The sequence below is a fragment of the Spea bombifrons genome, chromosome 6 (genome assembly GCF_027358695.1).
Source record: "Spea bombifrons isolate aSpeBom1 chromosome 6, aSpeBom1.2.pri, whole genome shotgun sequence".
NCBI classification, from domain to species: domain Eukaryota; kingdom Metazoa; phylum Chordata; class Amphibia; order Anura; family Pelobatidae; genus Spea; species Spea bombifrons.
This window is the reverse complement of record NC_071092.1, coordinates 47,490,751-47,511,347: the sequence shown is the minus strand read 5'-3', so window position 1 is coordinate 47,511,347 and position 20,597 is coordinate 47,490,751. Positions and strand designations below refer to the sequence as shown.

The following is a 20,597-nucleotide window of genomic DNA, read 5'->3' as shown; positions in this document are numbered from 1 at the left end:
CCCTTCGTCCCCCGCTGAGGACGTTTCGCTGCACTTTGTTAAATCTCTTGAAGAAACATTGAAACACTTAAAGGGGCTTTTAACAAAGTACAAGAGGGGAATTTATTACAAAGGAAGAGAAACGTTACAAACAAGAGACCCGAATCTAACACTAGAGGGTCAGAGACTGAGATGGGACGGAAGGAAGCTTTACTTTACTGAGAGGGTGGTAGATAAGTGGTACAGCCTCCCAGCAGAAGTGGTAGAGGGTAATACAGTGAGGGTATTAAACATGCATAGGATAGACATACGGCTCCTGAATCTAAGACGAGACCAACGACTGATTAAGGTTTGAGTCTTTACAGCAGGAGAAACGGGCGACTAGACGGGGGCCGGATGGGGGCCGTTCTGCCGGCGGGTTCTGTTTCGATGTTATTGTGCAAATATCTGGAAATCTATCTTCACCGTGTCCAGGCGCAGCTTCCCTCCGGCCACGAACTCCGTCTGCACAAAATATCGGGTGGGAATTCGCTCGTCTTCCGTGGATTCTTCGCTCTCCTCGCTGTCGGCCGACATGTTTGTTGGTAAATAGTCTACGGTGATATCCTGGCTGATCAGGTAATCGGACGCCGGCGCCGGGGTCTCCGGCTGGCATCCCAGGGACTTGTATAGACCCCCGTCGTGTGGATGTACCGCATGCACCGGACACGTTAGGGCCTCTTTGTCCGCGTGGCGCGCGGCGTTGGCCACGTCTGAGAACGCGCTGTACGTCTCTGCGCTGAATGGGGAGGAACAAAGGGATTGATCCTCGCTGTCCAGCTCTTTGATTTCCAGGGTTTCGGTGTCGTCATAATTGTAGGTCTCTGATAAGGAATTACAGGGGAAGCCCGTTTCATCCTAAAAAACAGGAAAACAACAAAAAAACACAGGCGTCACATGAAAGGGTTAAATGGTTTATTGCTGTCGATAGAATGGATGATCCAATAGTAAGGGTTTGGATGTGAATCCCAGCGGACCGGACCATTGGGGGGGATGATTCTGGCGCCAGCAGATGCATTATTTGAAGACCTGGAGCAGGTTCTTGATCCACTCGCAATGGAAGGAAGTTTTGCTTTACTGAGAGGGTGGTAGATAAGTGGAACAGCCTCCCAGCTGAAGTCGTAGAGGGTAATACAGTGCGGGTATTAAACATGCATGGGATAGACATACGGCTCCTGAATCTCAGACGAGACTAACATGTAACACGCCAGCGTGGGCCGGTGTACATTATACTTATGGCCACTAGAGGGAGTAAACGTATTATTATTATTATTATTATTATTATCATTTATTTATATAGTGCCAACAATTCCCGCAGCGCTTACTACAGTCCCTACATTTAAATGGTCTGAGAAAACTAGAACTAACAGATTACATTATTATCGGGAAAAGAGGAGCTTCCGGTGTCTACTGGCGTATAAAAATATCACGAGGGCATAAAGCATGCAGCCGATATTTGGCTCAGCTTAATGAAATGTCTGTAATTTAAAGGGACGTTAGTGTGATGTAATAATAATAATAATATAATAATAATAATAATAATATAATAATAATAATAATATATAATAATAATATAATGATAATGATAATAATAATAATATAATAATAATATAATAATAATAATATAATGATAATGATAATAATAATATTATAATAATATAATAATAATAATATAATGATAATGATAATAATAATATATTGATAATAATGATAATAATAGTAATAATAATAATAATAATATAATGATAATAATAATAAAAATAATAATAATAATAATAATATATCTAAAGGGCCCGGTTTCCGTCGCGCCGCACGCGGCTGCTCGGTAAATAAAGCTGACAGATGTTAACGATAGATAAAGACACCGTTATATCACCCAGCGGCTAGCAGCGGGTCATTTAAACATGGAGAGCCCTGATAATGGATGACGAATGCAGAGAGACGATAATTCAGTGCTTGTGTAAGACATTTAGAGGAGGAATCGCGGCCGGACTGGTGATGACGAGGTGGCAGATGGCAGCTTGATGACATCTGCTGTTTCTATACACATTATAGGCAGTAGAACCCTGCGATCCCCTCATACCCAGCAAACATTCTGACCTCCTAGAAAAGAGGGGCATCAGGGGAGGAAAAAAGGGACACAGGGGTCTGGAGTCTAGAGGGACTGGCCAGACTGATTACAGAAACTTGGCAAGTATGCTGAAGAATTACCGGCACTCCGCGAAAAACCTCTACAGAAATCCACTCGGCTTTTGGCCAAAACACAAATCGCTGAACGCAGATAGAACGAGCCCTCCCTATGGGGCAGATTTTAGATGCCCCTCATCTCCTGCGAATAATACGTCATATACCTTGTGAAGCGTCAGCTCTTTCGCCCAAGCGCAGTTCGCGGGGTCAGGGACGGCCTTTTTGTTCCAATAAGGAAGGAGACGGGAGAGAGAGCCGAGCAGCCTGGAAATAAAAGTAAAAAGTGTCGTTTAAGGACATCGCAAAGTAAATCTAACATTCCGACGGGGAATTTATACTATTTCCATAACGTGGTCAACAAACAAACAAACAAACAAACAACTGGAAACAAATGCGGAACGTGGCATTCGTGGCATTCGTGGCATTCGTGACATTCGTGACATTCGTGGCATTCGTGGCATTCGTGGCATTCATTCGCTTTGCTGTTCTTGGAGAAATATTAGAGTTTCTGGAACTTACTTCTGTATTCTGGACGAGATGCCACAAACGCAGGCCACGAATAGAGCGCACGCCACGCTTATACCCACCGCGAGGGCCACGGAACCCCTAAAAGACCCTTCTAAAGAAAAAAAGATAAACGGTAAGACGGAGCTTCCAACGCCGAGCGTCGAGGCTTCCCTAAAACTTAAATGACATCAGAACCATAGCTTTTGGCTTTTTTTTTGGTTTAAATGCCACACATCGTGTTTCTTATAACTGCAGGGTCCACGTGTGGTACTTGCCTACATGCACACCAAGGGTTAAAAATTACAATTAATTAGATAAGACTTGGGGAGCTTAGAGGTCTCTTTTTCAGATAGACTCGATGAAGTTTATCGTTCATTAATGACAAGTGAGGGGGGGCGGTATTAGAGCCGTTTGGGTCACTACATAGACTCCTCACAATGGGCTATTAAAGGGTTAATAGTCCAAGAGTCCAACTTTAGAAAGTTCCTGGGTTTGGGTAAAATGAATATTTTCTTATTATTGATTGGATTTCTTGGTATTTTTGGAAAAGAACCAAAAAAACCGAATATGGTGCCCTCTGTGTGAACGCCGGTTATAATTATTATTATTTATTATTATTATTATTTATTATTATTATTATAGTTTTACATTTCAGTGAATTTTTTTACCTTCCAAACGGAAATATATTTGCTGCACAAAAGTTTTAGGACTTTCCCCGGCGTTCGTGGAACTCGTCATCCACACCAAATACTGAACGTCCGGGCGAATCTCACGGATCTCCTGCCGGAACGTCACAGATTCACCGGCGAGAACTGGAGAAAAAATCATTTATTCATAAAAACCCCGGCGCTGTATACAGTAATATAACCCCCCATGCGCTGTATACAGTAATATAACCCCCCAGCGCTGTATACAGTAATATAACCCCCAGCGCTGCATACAGTAATATAACCCCCAGCGCTGTATACAGTAATATAACCCCCCATGCGCTGTATACAGTAATATAACCCCCCAGCGCTGTATACAGTAATATAACCCCCAGCGCTGCATACAGTAATATAACCCCCCAGCGCTGTATACAGTAATAACCCCCAGCGCTGTATACAGTAATATAACCCCCAGCGCTGTATACAGTAATATAACCCCCAGCGCTGTATACAGTAATATAACCCCCCAGCACTGTATACAGTAATATAACCCCCAGCGCTGTATACAGTAATATAACCCCCAGCGCTGCATACAGTAATATAACCCCCCAGCGCTGTATACAGTAATATAACCCCCAGCGCTGCATACAGTGGGCCCCGGAGACACAGACATCAGACAAGGGGCCGCATGATCAGGCCTGGATCATGCTAGGGGGGGCATGATCACCTCATGGCTAGGTTGCCATAGGTCAAAAGTTTATGGTGGGGGTGGGGTTAAGGGTCTTTAAAAGTGGCTGTTTTCTCTGACCCTCTACCATTTTCTTTAAACAGGAAGGAGAGGCAGTGAGAAGCGTTTCCCTCCCACCCTCCCTTGTGTTTTTCTGATGGTGTTTGGTGTGGCGGGGAACTGAGGTTCCCGTCAGGTTTTTATGGTCGGTTTATTCATGGTACGGGGTGAAATTGTCGCGGTTTTCATCCGAGGTATGGAATCCGTGGTTATTGTGAGTTATGGTGGGCCTTTTTTCCACGGGCAGGGTCCCATGGGAAAGGGAGGGCCTTCGTTTACACCACGAGCTAGTGCAGCTTTACGGCTTGTGGTTGGTGTACGCGGCAACATGTTGGTGTGAGTTACCTGTGTTGAGGTATCGATGTTAAGCACTTAGTTGTCGCACGGTTGGTGGTTGTAACCTCCTTGATTCTAAAGGGTTAAGTCTGGCGGTTCGTACGCTAAGGTTGGAGGTTACACAAGTTTAAGAAAATGTATGTTTTAAAGTTTGAATAAAGTTTTATACGTGTCACAGTATTTCATAAATAAAACTGTGGCCTTTTCAAAATCCAATTTGGTGTCTGTCGTTATTTATTGAACATACACTCTCCACATGACCCACAAATGTATCTAGTGCCTTGATCAAGTAATATAACCCCCCAGCGCTGTATACAGTAATAACCCCCAGCACTGTATACAGTAATATAACCCTCAGTGCTGTATACAGTAATATAACCCCCAGCGCTGTATACAGTAATATAACCCCCAGCGCTGTATACAGTAATATAACCCACGGCGCTGTATACAGTAATATAACCCCCAGTGCTGTATACATTAATATAACCCCCAGCGCTGCATACAGTAATATAACCCTCAGCGCTGTATACAGTAATATAACCCCAGCACTGTATACAGTAATATAACCCCCAGCACTGTATACAGTAATATAACCCCCAGCGCTGTATACAGTAATATAACCCCCAGCGCTGTATACAGTAATATAACCCCAGCACTGTATACAGTAATATAACCCCCAGCGCTGTATACAGTAATATAACCCCCAGCGCTGTATACAGTAATATAACCCCCCAGCGATGTATACAGTAATATAACCCCCAGCGCTGTATACAGTAATATAACCCCCAGCGCTGTATACAGTAATATAACCCCCAGCACTGTATACAGTAATATAACCCCCCCAGCGCTGTATACAGTAATATAACCCCCAGCGCTGTATACAAAACTGGGTTAAAAAAGAAAAAAATATCTGATAATAGTGATAAATAATAAATCCACCAATCACGTTCCCAAATTCTATATTTTACGGCCTGGAATAAACACGTTTAGTGTCTTGAGATTAAAGTAAGTATTCTCCGCCCCCTTTTCTCGGGTCACCTATCAGAACCAGCCCAGCCCCAGTTAAGTTGCTCCTCCCCTTGATGAGATGAACGTCTCATTGTTGCGTGATTTTTGTTGCTCACCTGTAACGTGTTGCGTGACCTTCGAGGACGCGTCCTGAACGTAGATGCCGTATCTGACGATGCACCCCATTTGTTTTTTCGGGGGGATCTCCTTCCACGAAACCAACAAACGGTTTCCATCCAGAACTTTGTAAAGAAATTCCGGACCGGTGAGCGGAGCTGGGAGAGAGAAGCCGGGAGAGTCCCGTCCTCCGTTACATTGTATCGAGTCCCGTTTTGTTTTCTGGGTTTTTGTTACAAGAACATTCTTAGAATCTCCCATAGGGATGAATGTCCCAATTTCCCTCTAGATTGTAAGCTCTTGCGAGCCAGACCCTCTGATTTATCAGCTTGTCTTAGTTCTAGTTTTGTCAGACCCTTTGAATGTAGGGACTGTAAGACGCGCCGCGGGAATTGTTGGCGCTATAGAAATAAAATCATCTGGAAATTCCAGATAAAATAAACTTTAAAAAGTAACAATAAAATAATTTAAAAAAATGATATAAATTAAAAACATTATAAATATTACACTGTGGTTAATAAATAAGGTTTTCCCCCAAAGGACTGTTTCAGGGGGCAGAAGGATGAGGTGCAGCCCCCACCCCCTGCATTTCGGGGAATTATGGGGTAAATACCTCTCTCTTTGATGGAACCCGAAGTCTTGGCGGGGATTCCGGCTCTTCCGTTCCGGAGCGGGGACACGCGGAGCTCATAGCACACGTGAGGCTGGAGGGTCCCTGAAGAAACACGTTACACGGCTAACTTAATAACACGGAGAGAGTCGGGGGCCGTGCTGTCAGAATATGACGGAGATTTATAATCCAATACGTTATAAGAATTACCCGAGATTGTAACAGATCTGTGAAATTTGGGCGCTTTCATCCAGTTTGTGCGACTGCGATGTTTTCCGCCTCGTTCTTCCCATTCGACGATATAATCCACAGCAAACATTTCGCTCTCCGGGGGCTCATTCCACGTCACCGTGAGACCCTCCCCCGGACCCTTCACGGCAGCCACTCCGACGGGGGATGAGAGACCTGGAGATGGGGGGCCGGGGGGCCGATGCCCAGAGCAGATGGAAAAAGTGCAATCAGAACAGGTTCAGTAAAAATATTGACCGTACCTACCCCCACCAACCCACCTACCCCCCGTATACCCCCACCAACCCACCTACCCCCGTATACCCCGCATACCCCCACCAACCCACCTACCCTCCGTATACCCCCACCAATCCACCTACCCTCCGTATACCCCCATCTACCCCCTACCAACCCACCTACCCCCACCAACCCACCTCCTCCCGCATACCCCCACCAACCCACCTACCCCCGCCTACCCCCTACCAACCCACCTACCACCCACATACCCCACCTACCCCAACTAACCTACCCCCCCCACCAACCCTCATCAACCCACCTACCCCCCACCACCCAACCCCCCCCACATCTCCAACATGCATTAAAATACGAAAATGCAAATATAGTGGCTGTTTGTGTAAATTTCAGTCATCGTCGTTCTGAGTCACAAAGTGGTTTTTAGTCCTCGATTCTAAATATTAATTCACAGAAAGCTCTGGAACGTCAGGTGTTTGTTTCGCTTTATTGACGGTAAATTTGTTCTTAAAATATTTCTCGCGGAGTCGTTAGGTTTTATGACCGCAGTTTCCTCTGTTCCTGGAGGCAGCGGGAGGTCAATCTATGAACGTCAGCAACTGGGAGCCGTAGAGCGGGGTTTATTCACTAAACCACGAGTCTGACTTTACTCTGACCCCGGAGAGCTTCTCCTGCAGGAGTCTATATATATATCAACTGTATATATACATATATATCGCTAACTCAGTGACCGGCCCCCGTATAATGTATAGATAAATCAGTGACCGGCCCCTGTATAATGTATAGATAAATCAGTGAGCCGACCCCTGTATAATGTATAGATAAATCAGTGACCGGCCCCTGTATAATGTATAGATGAATCGGTGAGCCGGCCCCTGTATAATGTATAGATAAATCAGTGACCGGCCCCTGTATAATGTATAGATAAATCAGTGACCGGCCCCTGTATAATGTATAGATAAATCGGTGAGCCGGCCCCTGTCTAATGTATAGATAAATCAGTGACCGGCCCCTGTATAATGGATAGATAAATCAGTGACCGGCCCCCTGTATAATGTATATTTAAATCAGTGAGCTGGCCCCTGTATAATGTATAGATAAATTAGCGAGCCGGCCCCCTGTATAATGTGTAGATAAATCAGTGAGTCGGCCCCTGTATAATGTATAGATAAATCAGCGAGCCGGCCCCTTTATAATGTATAGATAAATCAGCGAGCCGGCCCCTGTATAATGTATAGATAAATCAGTGAGCCGGCCCCTGTATAATGTATAGATAAATCAGTGACCGGCCCCTGTATAATGTATAGATAAATCAGTGACCGGCCCCCTGTATAATGTATATATAAATCAGTGATCGGTCCCCTGTATAATGTATAGTTAAATCAGTGAGCCGGCCCCCTGTATAATGTATAGTTAAATCAGTGACCGGCCCCCTGTATAATGTATAGATAAATCAGTGACCAGCCCCCTGTATAATGTATAGATAAATCAGTGACCGGCCCCTGTATAATGTATAGATAAATCAGTGACCGGCCCCTGTATAATGTATAGATAAATCAGTGACCGGCCCCTGTATAATGTATAGATAAATCAGTGACCGGCCCCCTGTATAATGTATAGATAAATCAGTGACCGGCCCCTGTATAATGTATAGATAAATCAGTAGTAATAGTTCAATGTTTTCAATATGCATTATGTTGGACCCCAGGGTTAACCCTTTATAATGCATAATGAAGTTCATATATTTAATGTTGAGATTAATTGGTTTCATTTTCTAACAATGTTACTCAGATCCCGGGGCTCGTAATCATTGTATTGCTAAGAAGAATTCTTTTTGAGTAAAGACTCAAACCTTAATCAGTCGTTGGTCTCGTCTTAGATTCAGGAGCCGTATGTCTATCCCATGCATGTTTAATCCCCTCACTGTATTAACCTCAACCACCTCTGCTGGGAGGCTGTTCCACTTATAGATTCAGGAGCCGTATCCCTATCCCATGCATGTTTAAATATAGATAATTATCCTTTCCAACCCTTGCACTTGAGACTGGGGGCCCTTTTAAGTCTTTTCTGTGGCCCCGTATGTATTACCGAGACCCCCGTTTACCTGATGTGTCCGGATCCGTTACTCTGACGTACACGGGGGGCGAGCTTCCTTTTGAGTTGAGGGCCGTCACGGATATGACCCGCGTTGACTTGCCGATGCCCGCGGTGAGCCACGTCTCTGCTGTCGTGATTCTGGAAGCCGGGATCTCGGGATCTTCTTCGTAAAACAAAACTTCGTAATGTGTGATCAGCCCCCGCGCCTCCGACGCGCTCAGATTCTGGAGGAAAAAGGGTTAATATTAAAAACTCACCCGAAATAAAAACATTTTTTTGAAATCATACATTTTTGGGTTGTTTTCACTATTCAACTATTCAGGAGCCCAGCATTCCTGCCAGGCACTTTGTAGATTGTAAGCTCTTTGAGCCGGGCCCTCCTCACTTGTTGTTTCTGTAAGTCAAATTGTTATGTTCTATACTTTTTTTTACGTCCTGTCTACCCATTGTACAGCGCTACGGAATCTGATGGCGCTATATAAATCAATAAATAATAATAATAAAGTGCCATAAGGCTAGATTGTAAGCTCATGGGCCGGACCCTCCGCTCCTTTTGTATCTGTTTAGATCTGTGAATTTGTATTTGTTCACCCTGTGTTTAAATTGTACAGCACTACGGAATATGTTAGCACCTAATAAATAATGACAAAAAAAAATGATAATATGAATAAAAATTAAAAAATAATAGCAATAATATTGATAAAAATAAATAGTAATAATAACAATAATCTGAATAATAAAATTATTAGCAATTATATTGATAATAATAATAAATAATAATAGTAATAATAATGATAGCAATAATATAGATAATAAATAATAATAATATCCAGCTCTTGCACTTTGAACTCTGTATATAGAGAAATGTTGGTGCAAATGATAAAATGTATGCAGTCGCTATAGCAACCAGTGGTATGGCCACAAGGGGCCGTGAATAATGTATATGTGATTATTCCATCGTTTTGTGTCTGTGACGTCTCACCTTCCAGAACATCTCAATATTCCGCGTATTATCGCCAAAATTCTGTATTCTGTGCCAGACGTCGAGCCTTCCTGCCGGCGCTGGATCAAGAGAGAGATCAGAGGCGCAAAATAAACCTTTTGCCCGATTATTTCATATCCAGAAACCCTCACATCCTACCCCGACGGACAAAATTCAGAATTTTATGGTAAGAAAAGGTCTGGAATTTGAGATCTCTGACATCCGTGTAAAACCTCTACTAAAGCAAAGTTACAAGTTAATAATAATAATAATTATAACAATATTAAAATAATATTTATTATTATTAATATAAACAACGACAATGCTACTACTACTACTACTAATAATACGGTATGAATGATAACAACAACAACAAGGAGAAGAAGAATACTGTTACTACTAATAATACTATTACAACAACTACTACTACTACTACTACTAATAATAATAATAATAAGAAGAAGAAGAATGATACTGCTATTATTACAACTACTACTACTAATATTAATAATAATAACAACAACAACAATAATACTATTACAACTACTGCTACTACTACTACTAATAATAATAAGAAGAATGATACTGCTACTACTAATAATAGTATTACAACTACTGCTACTACTACTAATAATAATAAGAAGAATGATACTGCTACTACTAATAATAGTATTACAACTACTGCTACTACTACTAATAATAATAAGAAGAATGATACTGCTACTAATAATACTATTACAACTACTGCTACTACTACTACTACTACGAATAATAATGATACTGCTACTACTAATAATACTATTACAACTACTGCTACTACTACTAATAATAATAAGAAGAAGAAGAATGATACTGCTACTACTAATAATAGTATTACAACTACTGCTACTACTACTACTAATAATAATAATAATAAGAAGAAGGATACTGCTCTTATTACAACTACTACTAATATTAATGATAACAACAACAAGGAGAAGAAGAAGAATACTATTACTACTAATATTAATAATAATAATAACAATAATAATAATAATGATACTGCTACTACTAATAATAATACTATTACAACTACCACTAATAATAATCATTATAATAACAACAACTTTAATAATAACAATAAGAAAAAGAAGAATAAAAGAAGAAGAAGAAGAAGAATGATACTGCTACTACTACTACTACTTTTACAACTACTAATGATATTATTAATAATAATAACAACAACAACAATAAGAAGAATAATGATGCTGCTACTAATACTATTACAACTACTATTACTAATATTTATAATAATAATAATGATAATCATAATAATTATTATTAATTATCTTGTATTTCTATAGGATCAGCTATTCTTGCAGCGTTTCTTCTGGAACTAACCGACTGAGACGTAGCGATCGGGTACAGGCGGCCCGGCCACAAATGGCAATTAAATTGCAAGTTTTGGTTACATGATGTATAAAAGTAACAAAAAAAAGTATATATAGTAAAAGAAAAAAAACACAATGTTACTGAACTAACTTTTTTTGGATTTCTTTTCTTTGTGGATTTTGCTCGTCTTCTTTGTCATTTAAAATTATTGTAATGTGTAAAATACGTATAAAAATATACACAAAACTCTTGGTTCTTCACGTATTTTTTTTTTTTCTGATTATCTGCCGTCTTTTCTCCAATGAGAACAATTTCAGAATGTTTGCTGGGTATGAGGGGATCGCAGGGTTCGACGGCCCTAAAAGCCCCGATAATGTGTATAGAAACAGCAGGAAACGGCTTTATAAATTAAACGGGGTAAATAAACCCCATTACGGTATTCTTCTTCTAAATGCCCCACCCAGTTACACAAATACCCCACAATAGGGCATTAAAAACCTGTATAAAGTCCCGCCCCAACCACGCCTCTAGCCACGCCCTCTCAACTAAAAGTGCCCTCTGATGGCGTCACATGTAAGGGGGTAGAAGCGGGTGAAGTCGGTGTTGCGTTTCGATACGGAGGTAAGAATTATGAATGAAGGATCCCAAAACCTCCTGTACAAGAGCCCTGCAGGTAAAACCATCCCGGGGGGTATCTGCGAGGAGCCGCGGGGCATCGCATCCTCCTGATGATCACCGGGTCTCTCGGAAATGTGCGGTCAGCCGTCACGTAACGGCCAGAAACGAAACCTTCTGAATGTGAATTCTCACGTTTTACCAAAATCTCTCAAAACGCATCAAACTGAAACCCCGAGGGAGTTCGAATTGGTGAGAAAAATGACATTTCTGAAGCAAACCAGCTGCGGCAGCAAAACCACAGAGTCGCCCGATCCCCTTAACCCCTTGCTCCCCAGAGACAGGAATAATGGTTTATCTGCCCAGTTCCCCCAATACCCAACTATCCCAGAAAAAAAACGAATGATTTCCTCCTCACCTCGCTCCGGAGTCCGCGCTGTCACCGAAGCGCTCCAGTTACTCCATCTCCCTTTATCCAGCAGAAATTTACAAGAAGCCCCAAACTCGTATCTCGTGAACGGCATCAGATCGAGCAGGCGATGGGTTTTGGTTCCCACGATCTCAACCTGAGCGAAACGCGTTGGAAGAAGATATTTGCAGCAAAAACATCAGAAACGTTAGAAATCACGCGGAAAGGGCAACATTCTATGATTTATTTATTTTTTTGGGGGGGGACTTTCCTGGCTCAAACTCCACACTGAGCTGATGCTTTATGGCGATGTTAATGAAGTCCGTTCCTCCATAGACTTTCATTAGTCAGAGAGTCAGACTGGGTGATTTAGACTGAGCCATTCTATTGTTCCTCACAGGCAGTATGATAAGGAGTCGGGGGGGGTTAGTAGATCGGGGGTCAGATAACAGAGCGAGAATCATACAAACGGCTGAGATGCGGCTGACTGAAAGTATTATGTTATGGGGGCAAAAAAAGAGGTGCCCTTTAAGCCCAAATCATCTGCCTCTATCTCGGGATTATTTTATGTCCCTTCGGTCCCTTCGTTGATATTGTAGACGACCCGTTAATAAAATCACAATCGGCCGTCACATTCTCACCCGTGTCCAGGACGACTCATTAACGGGCCGATATCTCAGCCGGAACAGGGCGGAATCCTGTGGGTCCAGGAGCGTCACGTTGCAGTCGCTGGAATCGTTAGCGAATCGGATTAATACGTCTTGCGGGGGTCTCGGTTTCACTGGGAAGAAGCGAGCGGAAACTCAGAGACCGGATCCGCGATCAGCGCAAAAATAAACTTTCAAAAAACTTTCATGAAGTTGTGCTTTTTGTTTGTAAAATGTTTACTTTACTTTAATTCAAAGGGAGTTGAGGTTGGTGGCAGCCTGTGGCAAATCCAGTTTTATCTGTTCTCTCCCTTACCCCTGCCTGAACAGATCCACAACCTTAGATTCAGGAGCCGTATGTCTATCCCATGCATGTTTAACTCCCCTCACTGTATTACCCTCTACCACTTCTGCTGGGAGGCTGTTCCACCTATCCACCACCCTCTGAGTAAAGTAAAGAGAAATGCCTTAAGTGTTTCTCAGCAAACTTTGGTCTGCGCAGGAACAGTGACGACCGGCCCTTTAACAGCACAGGATGCAGTCGCGTTACTCCGGCTCTTATCTTTTCCTGCCAAAAACCACAAAATGACCAAAAAGCAGGAAGCGCGTCGCTGCCGTCTGCACGTCTCACAAACAATCCGCCGGGGACCTCCTGAGCGCGGCTCATTAACCCGCCGGGCCGGACGGACAGACCGCAGGTCACCGTTATCTCCCCGGCGCTGATGGGTTCCACAATCTGAGATAGTTAACTCACGAACCCTTTGTACAGCGCTGCGGAATATGTTGGCGCTATATATATATAGTAATAATGATCTTTATGTTACTCGCGCGCTCAGGAACTCACCTGCATCGTAGTACGAGAACGTGCGCGGCCGCGAGGAATTACTGCCGAGGTCATTGGAAGCCGTCACCGTAACCGTAAACTCCTCCCCCCGGCGCACGACCAATGGGAACGTCGCGTACCGGATCCCGCGTTTATCGTATTGTTTCCCCGACGCAGTGACCGGGAGAGCGGACGTCCCGTCACAAACCCTGTAACCAGAGGAAGCAGCGTTATCATACCTGCCAAGTGTCACTGTTTGTCCAGTCACTCCTTCTGCACCAAACCCCAATGCCCCTCTTTCTCCCCTTTTCCCCCATCGATGTCCCTTTTTCCTTCCCCAGTCCCTCTCTCCACCCCTGGTGGCTCCTCTCCTCCTTCGATACCCTTTTTCCTCCCCTGATGCCCCTCTTTTCTAGGAGGTCAGAATGTTTGCTGGGTATGAGGGGATCGCAGGGTTCTACAGCCCTAAAAGCCCCGATAATGTGTATAGAAACAGCAGGAAACGGCTTTATAAACTAAACGGGGGAAATAAACCCCATTATTCTTCTTCTAGTTACACAAATAACCCCGCCCCAGCCACGCCTCTAACCCCACCCCCAGAACAAAAGTACCCCTCTTTAAAATGCTGGGAGGCATGTAGAAGAATCAAACGCAGGTAGAGAGTCCTGGTCATAAGAGCTTACAGTCTATCATGTTAAATGAATCTAGCCATGACACCATCGCGGGGACGGATTGTAAGCTCTTTGACCGGGGCCCTCCATTTGCTTTTCCATTTTGTTTGTTATGTGACGCCCTGCTTGTTATGTGCTGTTTGTACGGCGCTGCGGAATATGTCGGCGCTATAAAGCAATGCGTAGTAATAATAATAATACTCAGCTGTAGCGTGTAACTCGTGGGGATGAAGGTTTCTCTCCCAGCCTCCCAAGAGCAGAGCGCCGTCCCCGACTCCTCCTCACAATCCAGTATTCTGGGCCGATCTGGGGACACTAAGAGGTTAAAAACGTTAAGAGCAAGTATTTTTTTTTTTACTTTAAATGTTTTTTTTGCCATTTCTTTTTATTTATTATTATTTATTTATATTATTTAATTATATTATTTATTTCTTTTATTTTTCTTTATATTTTTTTCCTCCCAGGACTCGTCTTAAAGTTACAGACCCCCCCCGGAAAGCTTTATCGCAGCCAAATAGATCTAGTATTTATAGGACTAATAAGAGTCTTATTGTACAGCGCCGCAGAGTATGATGGCGCCATATAAAACAATAAATAATAATAACATAAAAAAACAATGTAACGTAATACAGCGAGGGGATTTAAACAAGCGCGGGATAGACATACGGCTCCGGAATTTAGATAAATGGAACAGCATCCCAGCAGAGGTGGTAGAGGGTAACACAGCGAGGGTATTAAACATGCGCGGGATAGACATACGGCTCCTGAATCTAAAACGAGACCAACGACTGATTAAGGTTTGAGTCTTTACAGCGGGAGAAACGGGAGACTAGACGGGGGCCGAATGGGGCCGATCTTCTGGGATGCCTTTAGAAAGATACTCACCCCCGGCATCGACGTATATTCCGCAGAGCAGTTTGCACGCGGTGTTGCACACGGTGTTGGACGCGCTGTTGCATTTATAAAGCGTGCGGTTTGGGGACAGGTGGGGGTCGCGCACGCTGATGGAGTCGCTGTCGCAGACCGCCAGCATCAGGACGTCGAGACCCCCGTGGTGCTTGGTGATGTTCAGACACTTCCTCGGGTGGCCGGCGTCGCTCGTTCGCAGTCTGCAGGTGACAGTGACGGAGCCCCCGAGAGGCACCGCCGTGCCGGGACTGGCCCAGATTTCTGCCGCGGGACACATCTCTGGGGGGAAAGGAACGGCGAATAAAAGCGTCAGCGAGAGGAACCCCCCCAATATCACCTAAACCTAATCTATTATTACATGGGTTATTTGATTCATTATTAGATGGATTATTAGATTATTTAGTTTTTTATTTAATGGATTATTAGATTATTTATTTTTTTATTTAATGGGTTATTTGATTAATTATTTGGTTAAATATTTGATGGATTATTAAATAATTTTAAAAAAGAGCAAATTTTATAGAAATGCTGCATTTTTAGTCTAAATGAACCGCGTTAGATGACGATTTCTGGAACCCACCTGCAGCCGCCTTGATTAGAACTCGCGAGACGAAGACGCCGATAATGATCCAGAACGTCCGGATTCTGCTCTCCATAAGATCAGCGGGGTCCGCATTACTGACGGTGGGAGAGGGGGCTTCACCGACGCAAAGAGAACCCTGAAAACCAAGAACGAAATCATCCGGATCCTCCGTATAAACATCATCAGCCTCCGTATAACGCACAGAGCACCCCCCCCCCGGACCTGACACGCGCAGAACCCCCCCCCCCCGGACCCAACACGCGGAGACCCAACAACCCCCTGCAGACCCAACATGCGCAGAACCCCCTCCAAACCCAACACGCCCAGAACCCCCTCCAGAACCAACACGCGCAGAGCCCCCTCCAGACCCAACCCGCCGGACCCCCCCAAGAACCAACACGCGCAGAACCCCCTCCAGACCCAACACGCGCAGAACCCCCTCCAGACCCAACACGCCCAGAACCCCCTCCAAACCCAACACGCCCAGAACCCCCTCCAAACCCAACACGCCCAGAACCCCCTCCAGACCCAACACGCCGGACTTCCCTATACATTATACAGGGGGCCGGTCACTGATTTATCTGTACATTATACAGGGGCTGGCTCGCTGATTTAACTATACATTATACAGGGGGCCGGTCACTGATTTATCTATACCTTATACAGAGGCTGGTCACTGATTTATCTATACATTATACAGGGGGCCAGTCACTGATTTATCTATACATTATACAGGGGGCCGGTCACTGATTTATCTATACATTATACAGGGGGCCGGTCACTGATTTATCTATACCTTATACAGAGGCTGGTCACTGATTTATCTATACATTATACAGGGGCCGGCTCACTGATTTATCTATACATTTTACAGGGGCCGGCTCGGTAATTTATCTATATATTATACAGGGGCCGGCCGCTGATTTATCTATACATTATACAGGGGCCGGCTCACTGATTTATCTATACATTATACAGGGGCCGGCTCGGTGGTTTATCTATACATTATACAGGGGCCGGTCACTGATTTATCTATACATTATACAGGGGGCGGGTCATTGATTTATCTATACATTATACAGGGGCCGGCTCGCTGATTTATCTATACATTATACAGGGGCCGGCTCGCTGATTTATCTATACATTATACAGGGGCCGGCCGCTGATTTATCTATACATTATACAGGGGGCGGTCACTGATTTATCTATACATTATACAGGGGCCGGCTTGTTGATTTATCTATACATTATACAGGAGATTTTGTAAGTCACTTCAGCTCACCTGCAACTCGTGGTTTAGTGAATAAATCCCCTCAGTCCGTGAAGCTCCCCCATACAGTTCGTTGTAGACGCAGCTCCTTCCTCCCCGTTGCCCCGGCAGCGCAGTGCACAGTAAGGGGTTAATGAGCTGCCGCGCCGGGGGTTTTCTGGCTGTTGTGGTTCTCGTTACGTCTTTACTCACTGCTTAGTGAAACTGAGCGGAGCGCACGGCGCTCGAGGCGACTTCCCGCCAGTCACGTGACTGCGGGAAAACGATTAGGGAAATCAGGAGTCTCTGACGCACCCAGCGACGACGCGGAGGGACAGGAGGCATCACCCTCAGCCGAGCAACTTACTGAGAGTGGGGAGATGCCGTCACCCGCGTGAAGATCCTCGGCTTTCCAGTCCTCCCAGTGGGATGCTTGGGTCGGCTAAATGGGTTTGGACAATAATAATAATCACCACCCACCTGTGCCGGTGACCCCCAGCTGTCCGTCACCCCTTCAGGGACGCGTCGGGGGCCAGTGGGGCGCGTCGGGGGCCAGTGGGGCGCGTCGGGGGCCAGTGGGACGCCCGCGGTCTGCTCCGTGTGATAAGCTGCGTGTTTCTGTCTAAAGCGTGAGTTACGAGCCACCACTTCCCCGTCACAGACCGTCGGGGCCGCACGTCACCCGGCCCTCCTGCACGAGCCGAGAGCCCCGGCCACCCCACCTTTTACCTCCCTGATACATCGTGTGTGTGCAGAGGCATCTCGGCCAGCGGCCCACCCGGCATTTGCCCAGGTGCCAATTCCTATGCCCCCCCCTTCGGCCCCTGATGCCCCTCTTTTCTAGGAGGTCAGAATGTTTGCTGGGTATGAGGGGATCGCAGGGTTCTACAGCCCTAAAAGCCCCGATAATGTGTATAGAAACAGCAGGGAACGGCGTTGCTGCCAGGAAGACCCCTACAGATGAGGCAGATCGGCCCCATTCGGCCCCCAGCTAGTCGCACATTTCTCCTGCTGTACAGACTCAAAATGCAGAATAAACCTAATTTGGATTTTTGTTGGTTTAGCTGCTACAACATGCAACACACATGAAACATGTAAAGAACACGAAACATGCAACAAACATGAAACACGTAAAGAACACAAACCATGCAACAAACATGAAACACGTAAAGAACACAAAACATGCAACAAACACAAAACACGTAAAGAACACGAAACATGCAACAAACATGAAACACGTAAAGAACACGAAACATGCAACAAACATGAAACACGTAAAGAACACGAAACAGGCAACAAACATGAAACACGTAAAGAACACGAAACATGCAACAAACATGAAACACGTAAAGAACACAAAACATGCAACAAACATGAAACACGAAAAGAACACGAAACATGTGATGAACATGAAACGCGGAATAATTCTGTTATTTTGCCTGCAGAGGCTTTCTTGGCGTTTCTCTGAATTTTACTGATTACCGTAAAGTTTTTGGTTCGTCACAAAGTTTGGGTTCATTTATCGTAAACGAGGAGCTTCTCTACGATTCTACAAATCCCCAACGATGTCACTAAAACCAGCCGCTCCGCCAAAATGCCTGAAATTAGAGGCTATTATTATTATTAAATATCACTATTATTATTATTATTACTGTTATTATATTATCATTATTATTATTATTATTATTATTATTATTATTATTATTATTATTATCATTATTATTATTTATTTGGGTAACACTTTTGGGGAGTCACTGCATAGAATCTTCACGATGGGCTATGAAAGGGTTAATAATTCAGGGTCAGGGTATAGAGCCATCTACCTACCCCATGCATGTTTAATCCCCTCACTGTATTAACCTCTACCACGTCTGCTGGGAGGCTGTTCCACTTATCTATTACTCCCTCATTAAAGTAAAATTCATTAGTAAGCACATTTTTCACCCCCCCCAAAAAAAAATTATCCTCGTTATCTGTTTTTATTTATTTTGTCATTTTTGTTACACTTTGAATAAAGATGAATTCTAAACATAAAAAGAGACTTGTCAGGTCTAATAAAATCTGAAATAAATGTTACATATTGATGCAAAATTAAACGTATGAATAATTAATTCATTAATAACTCTAATTAATAAACAATTAATATACTAATAATTTATAGTATCTTTTCTTTGTTTCTACGTTAAATTAGCAAAATCAGTTAAATTGTAAATATACAATTAATTTGTATATATATATATTTTTTTAAACTTTTTATGTCTTGAAAGACCTTCAAGTCCAGAAATGGCGATTCTTCCTTCTTGCACATTGGTTAATTTCCCTTGAGCACAGGTGAGTCCCACAAAGGGGAAGGACTATTATTATTATTATTATGGTGGACGTTCCCGGTTGCTGATTGGCTCAGGGAGCCTATTAGGGGGGGGGGGGCAGGAGTTGGATTATTTTGTGCTGGCTTTGCCACAGGCTGCCACCAGCCTCAGCTTCCCAGAGGTCTAATAATCATCCCTGGGAACCCTTTAATAGCCCATTGTGTCACCCTAAACGGCTCTAATACCGGTCGCCATAGAAACCATGACTTGTCATTATTTAAAGATACACTTAATTGGGTCACCTGCATTCAAGCAGGGATATCAACCACAACATACTGGCAGCAAAAGGGGCAATTATTGTACAGAAGTGCAGGGGGGGCAGGCCGGGGAGGGGGGGTAACGTAGGGTTTTAGATCTTGCGTGTTTTTCGCACGGAGAAGGAAATGTGTCACAGCGAGGAAGTCAACGTGTGAAAAAAACACAAAAAGGGTAATGAAATCGCGGGCCGGCAGAAGCACGTTATCATCACGGGACTCGTTAACACGCTACACGCACAGAAAGTGAGGGGCTCGGGGGTCCACTCCCTGGGACATGCGCGGCTCCACTGGGCATGAAATCCAGGCCAGGCGAAGGGGGGAACGTTCCGGGTTTTGATGAAACGTTTAAAGCACGCAGCGTGATCAGGGAGAGGGTTACAGGGGCTCCTGGGTGGGGATGATAGGAGTGATGATTGCTATGACTGAAGGCTGTAAATATGATGTCAAAAAGAGCCAGACGGAGGCCGACGAGGTCACGCTGGCACTTTAAGACCGCCGGATGTCATAAAAGCAGCCAATGGCTGGACACGGGAGGCTGCGTGTTACGTGTTCATGTTCACGGCGTGCGCGGCCGGGGATGTCCAGCCGGTGGTCACACGCCGCGGCCCCCCGTTCTTCTGTCGGTGGATTCTGTCATTATTTATTGCCGGCCGCGGGCGAGCGGTTTGGCTCATTTTTGGCCAAAATACCCCAGTATTTGCTGGTACCGACCCTATACGAAAAATGGCAATTTTGGAAGTGGGAGTTGTGGGAGTTGGTTTGGAAAAGCAGGTGTCAGAAAAGCCCAGGAATTCTACTGAGAATGGCGCGCGTCTCTCCTATTATATGCACGGCGCGGCCCCTTTAAATCTCCATGGTGCCCCCCCCATATGCATTTGCCCGCCCCCCCCGTTTAGTTTTAGTGCAGGAGATGCATAG

General features: G+C 44.3%; 1 protein-coding gene across 1 annotated transcript; it reads right to left on the bottom strand.

Moving 5' to 3' along the window:
• Nucleotides 1-29: 29 nt before the first annotated feature.
• LOC128500978 (interleukin-12 receptor subunit beta-2-like) lies at nt 30-17,814 on the bottom strand. The gene is made up of 17 exons (XM_053470349.1): nt 17,783-17,814; nt 17,534-17,675; nt 15,802-15,940; nt 15,198-15,500; nt 14,459-14,627; nt 13,663-13,850; nt 12,813-12,952; nt 12,181-12,328; nt 9,777-9,856; nt 8,802-9,018; nt 6,428-6,622; nt 6,221-6,322; nt 5,607-5,765; nt 3,381-3,524; nt 2,725-2,821; nt 2,370-2,469; nt 30-876 (listed from the first exon to the last, which is right to left on the bottom strand). The coding sequence occupies exons 1-17, from the start codon at nt 17,812-17,814 to the stop codon at nt 412-414; spliced, it is 2,820 nt and encodes a 939-aa protein (XP_053326324.1). The 3' UTR covers nt 30-411.
• Between the last annotated feature and the right edge of the window lie 2,783 nt (nt 17,815-20,597).

What these genes read in the sequence shown, in the direction of transcription:
- LOC128500978 (XM_053470349.1), bottom strand. Translation starts at nt 17,814, where the DNA reads ATGCCTCTGCACACACACGATGTATCAGGGAG. An exon ending in ACACACGATGTATCAGGGAG is followed by an intron (nt 17,676 to 17,782) that starts GTAAAAGGTGGG and finishes CTCACGCTTTAG; the next exon opens with ACAGAAACACGCAGCTTATC. An exon ending in GGGTTCCATCAAAGAGAGAG is followed by an intron (nt 5,766 to 6,220) that starts GTATTTACCCCA and finishes TCTCTCTCCCAG; the next exon opens with CTCCGCTCACCGGTCCGGAA.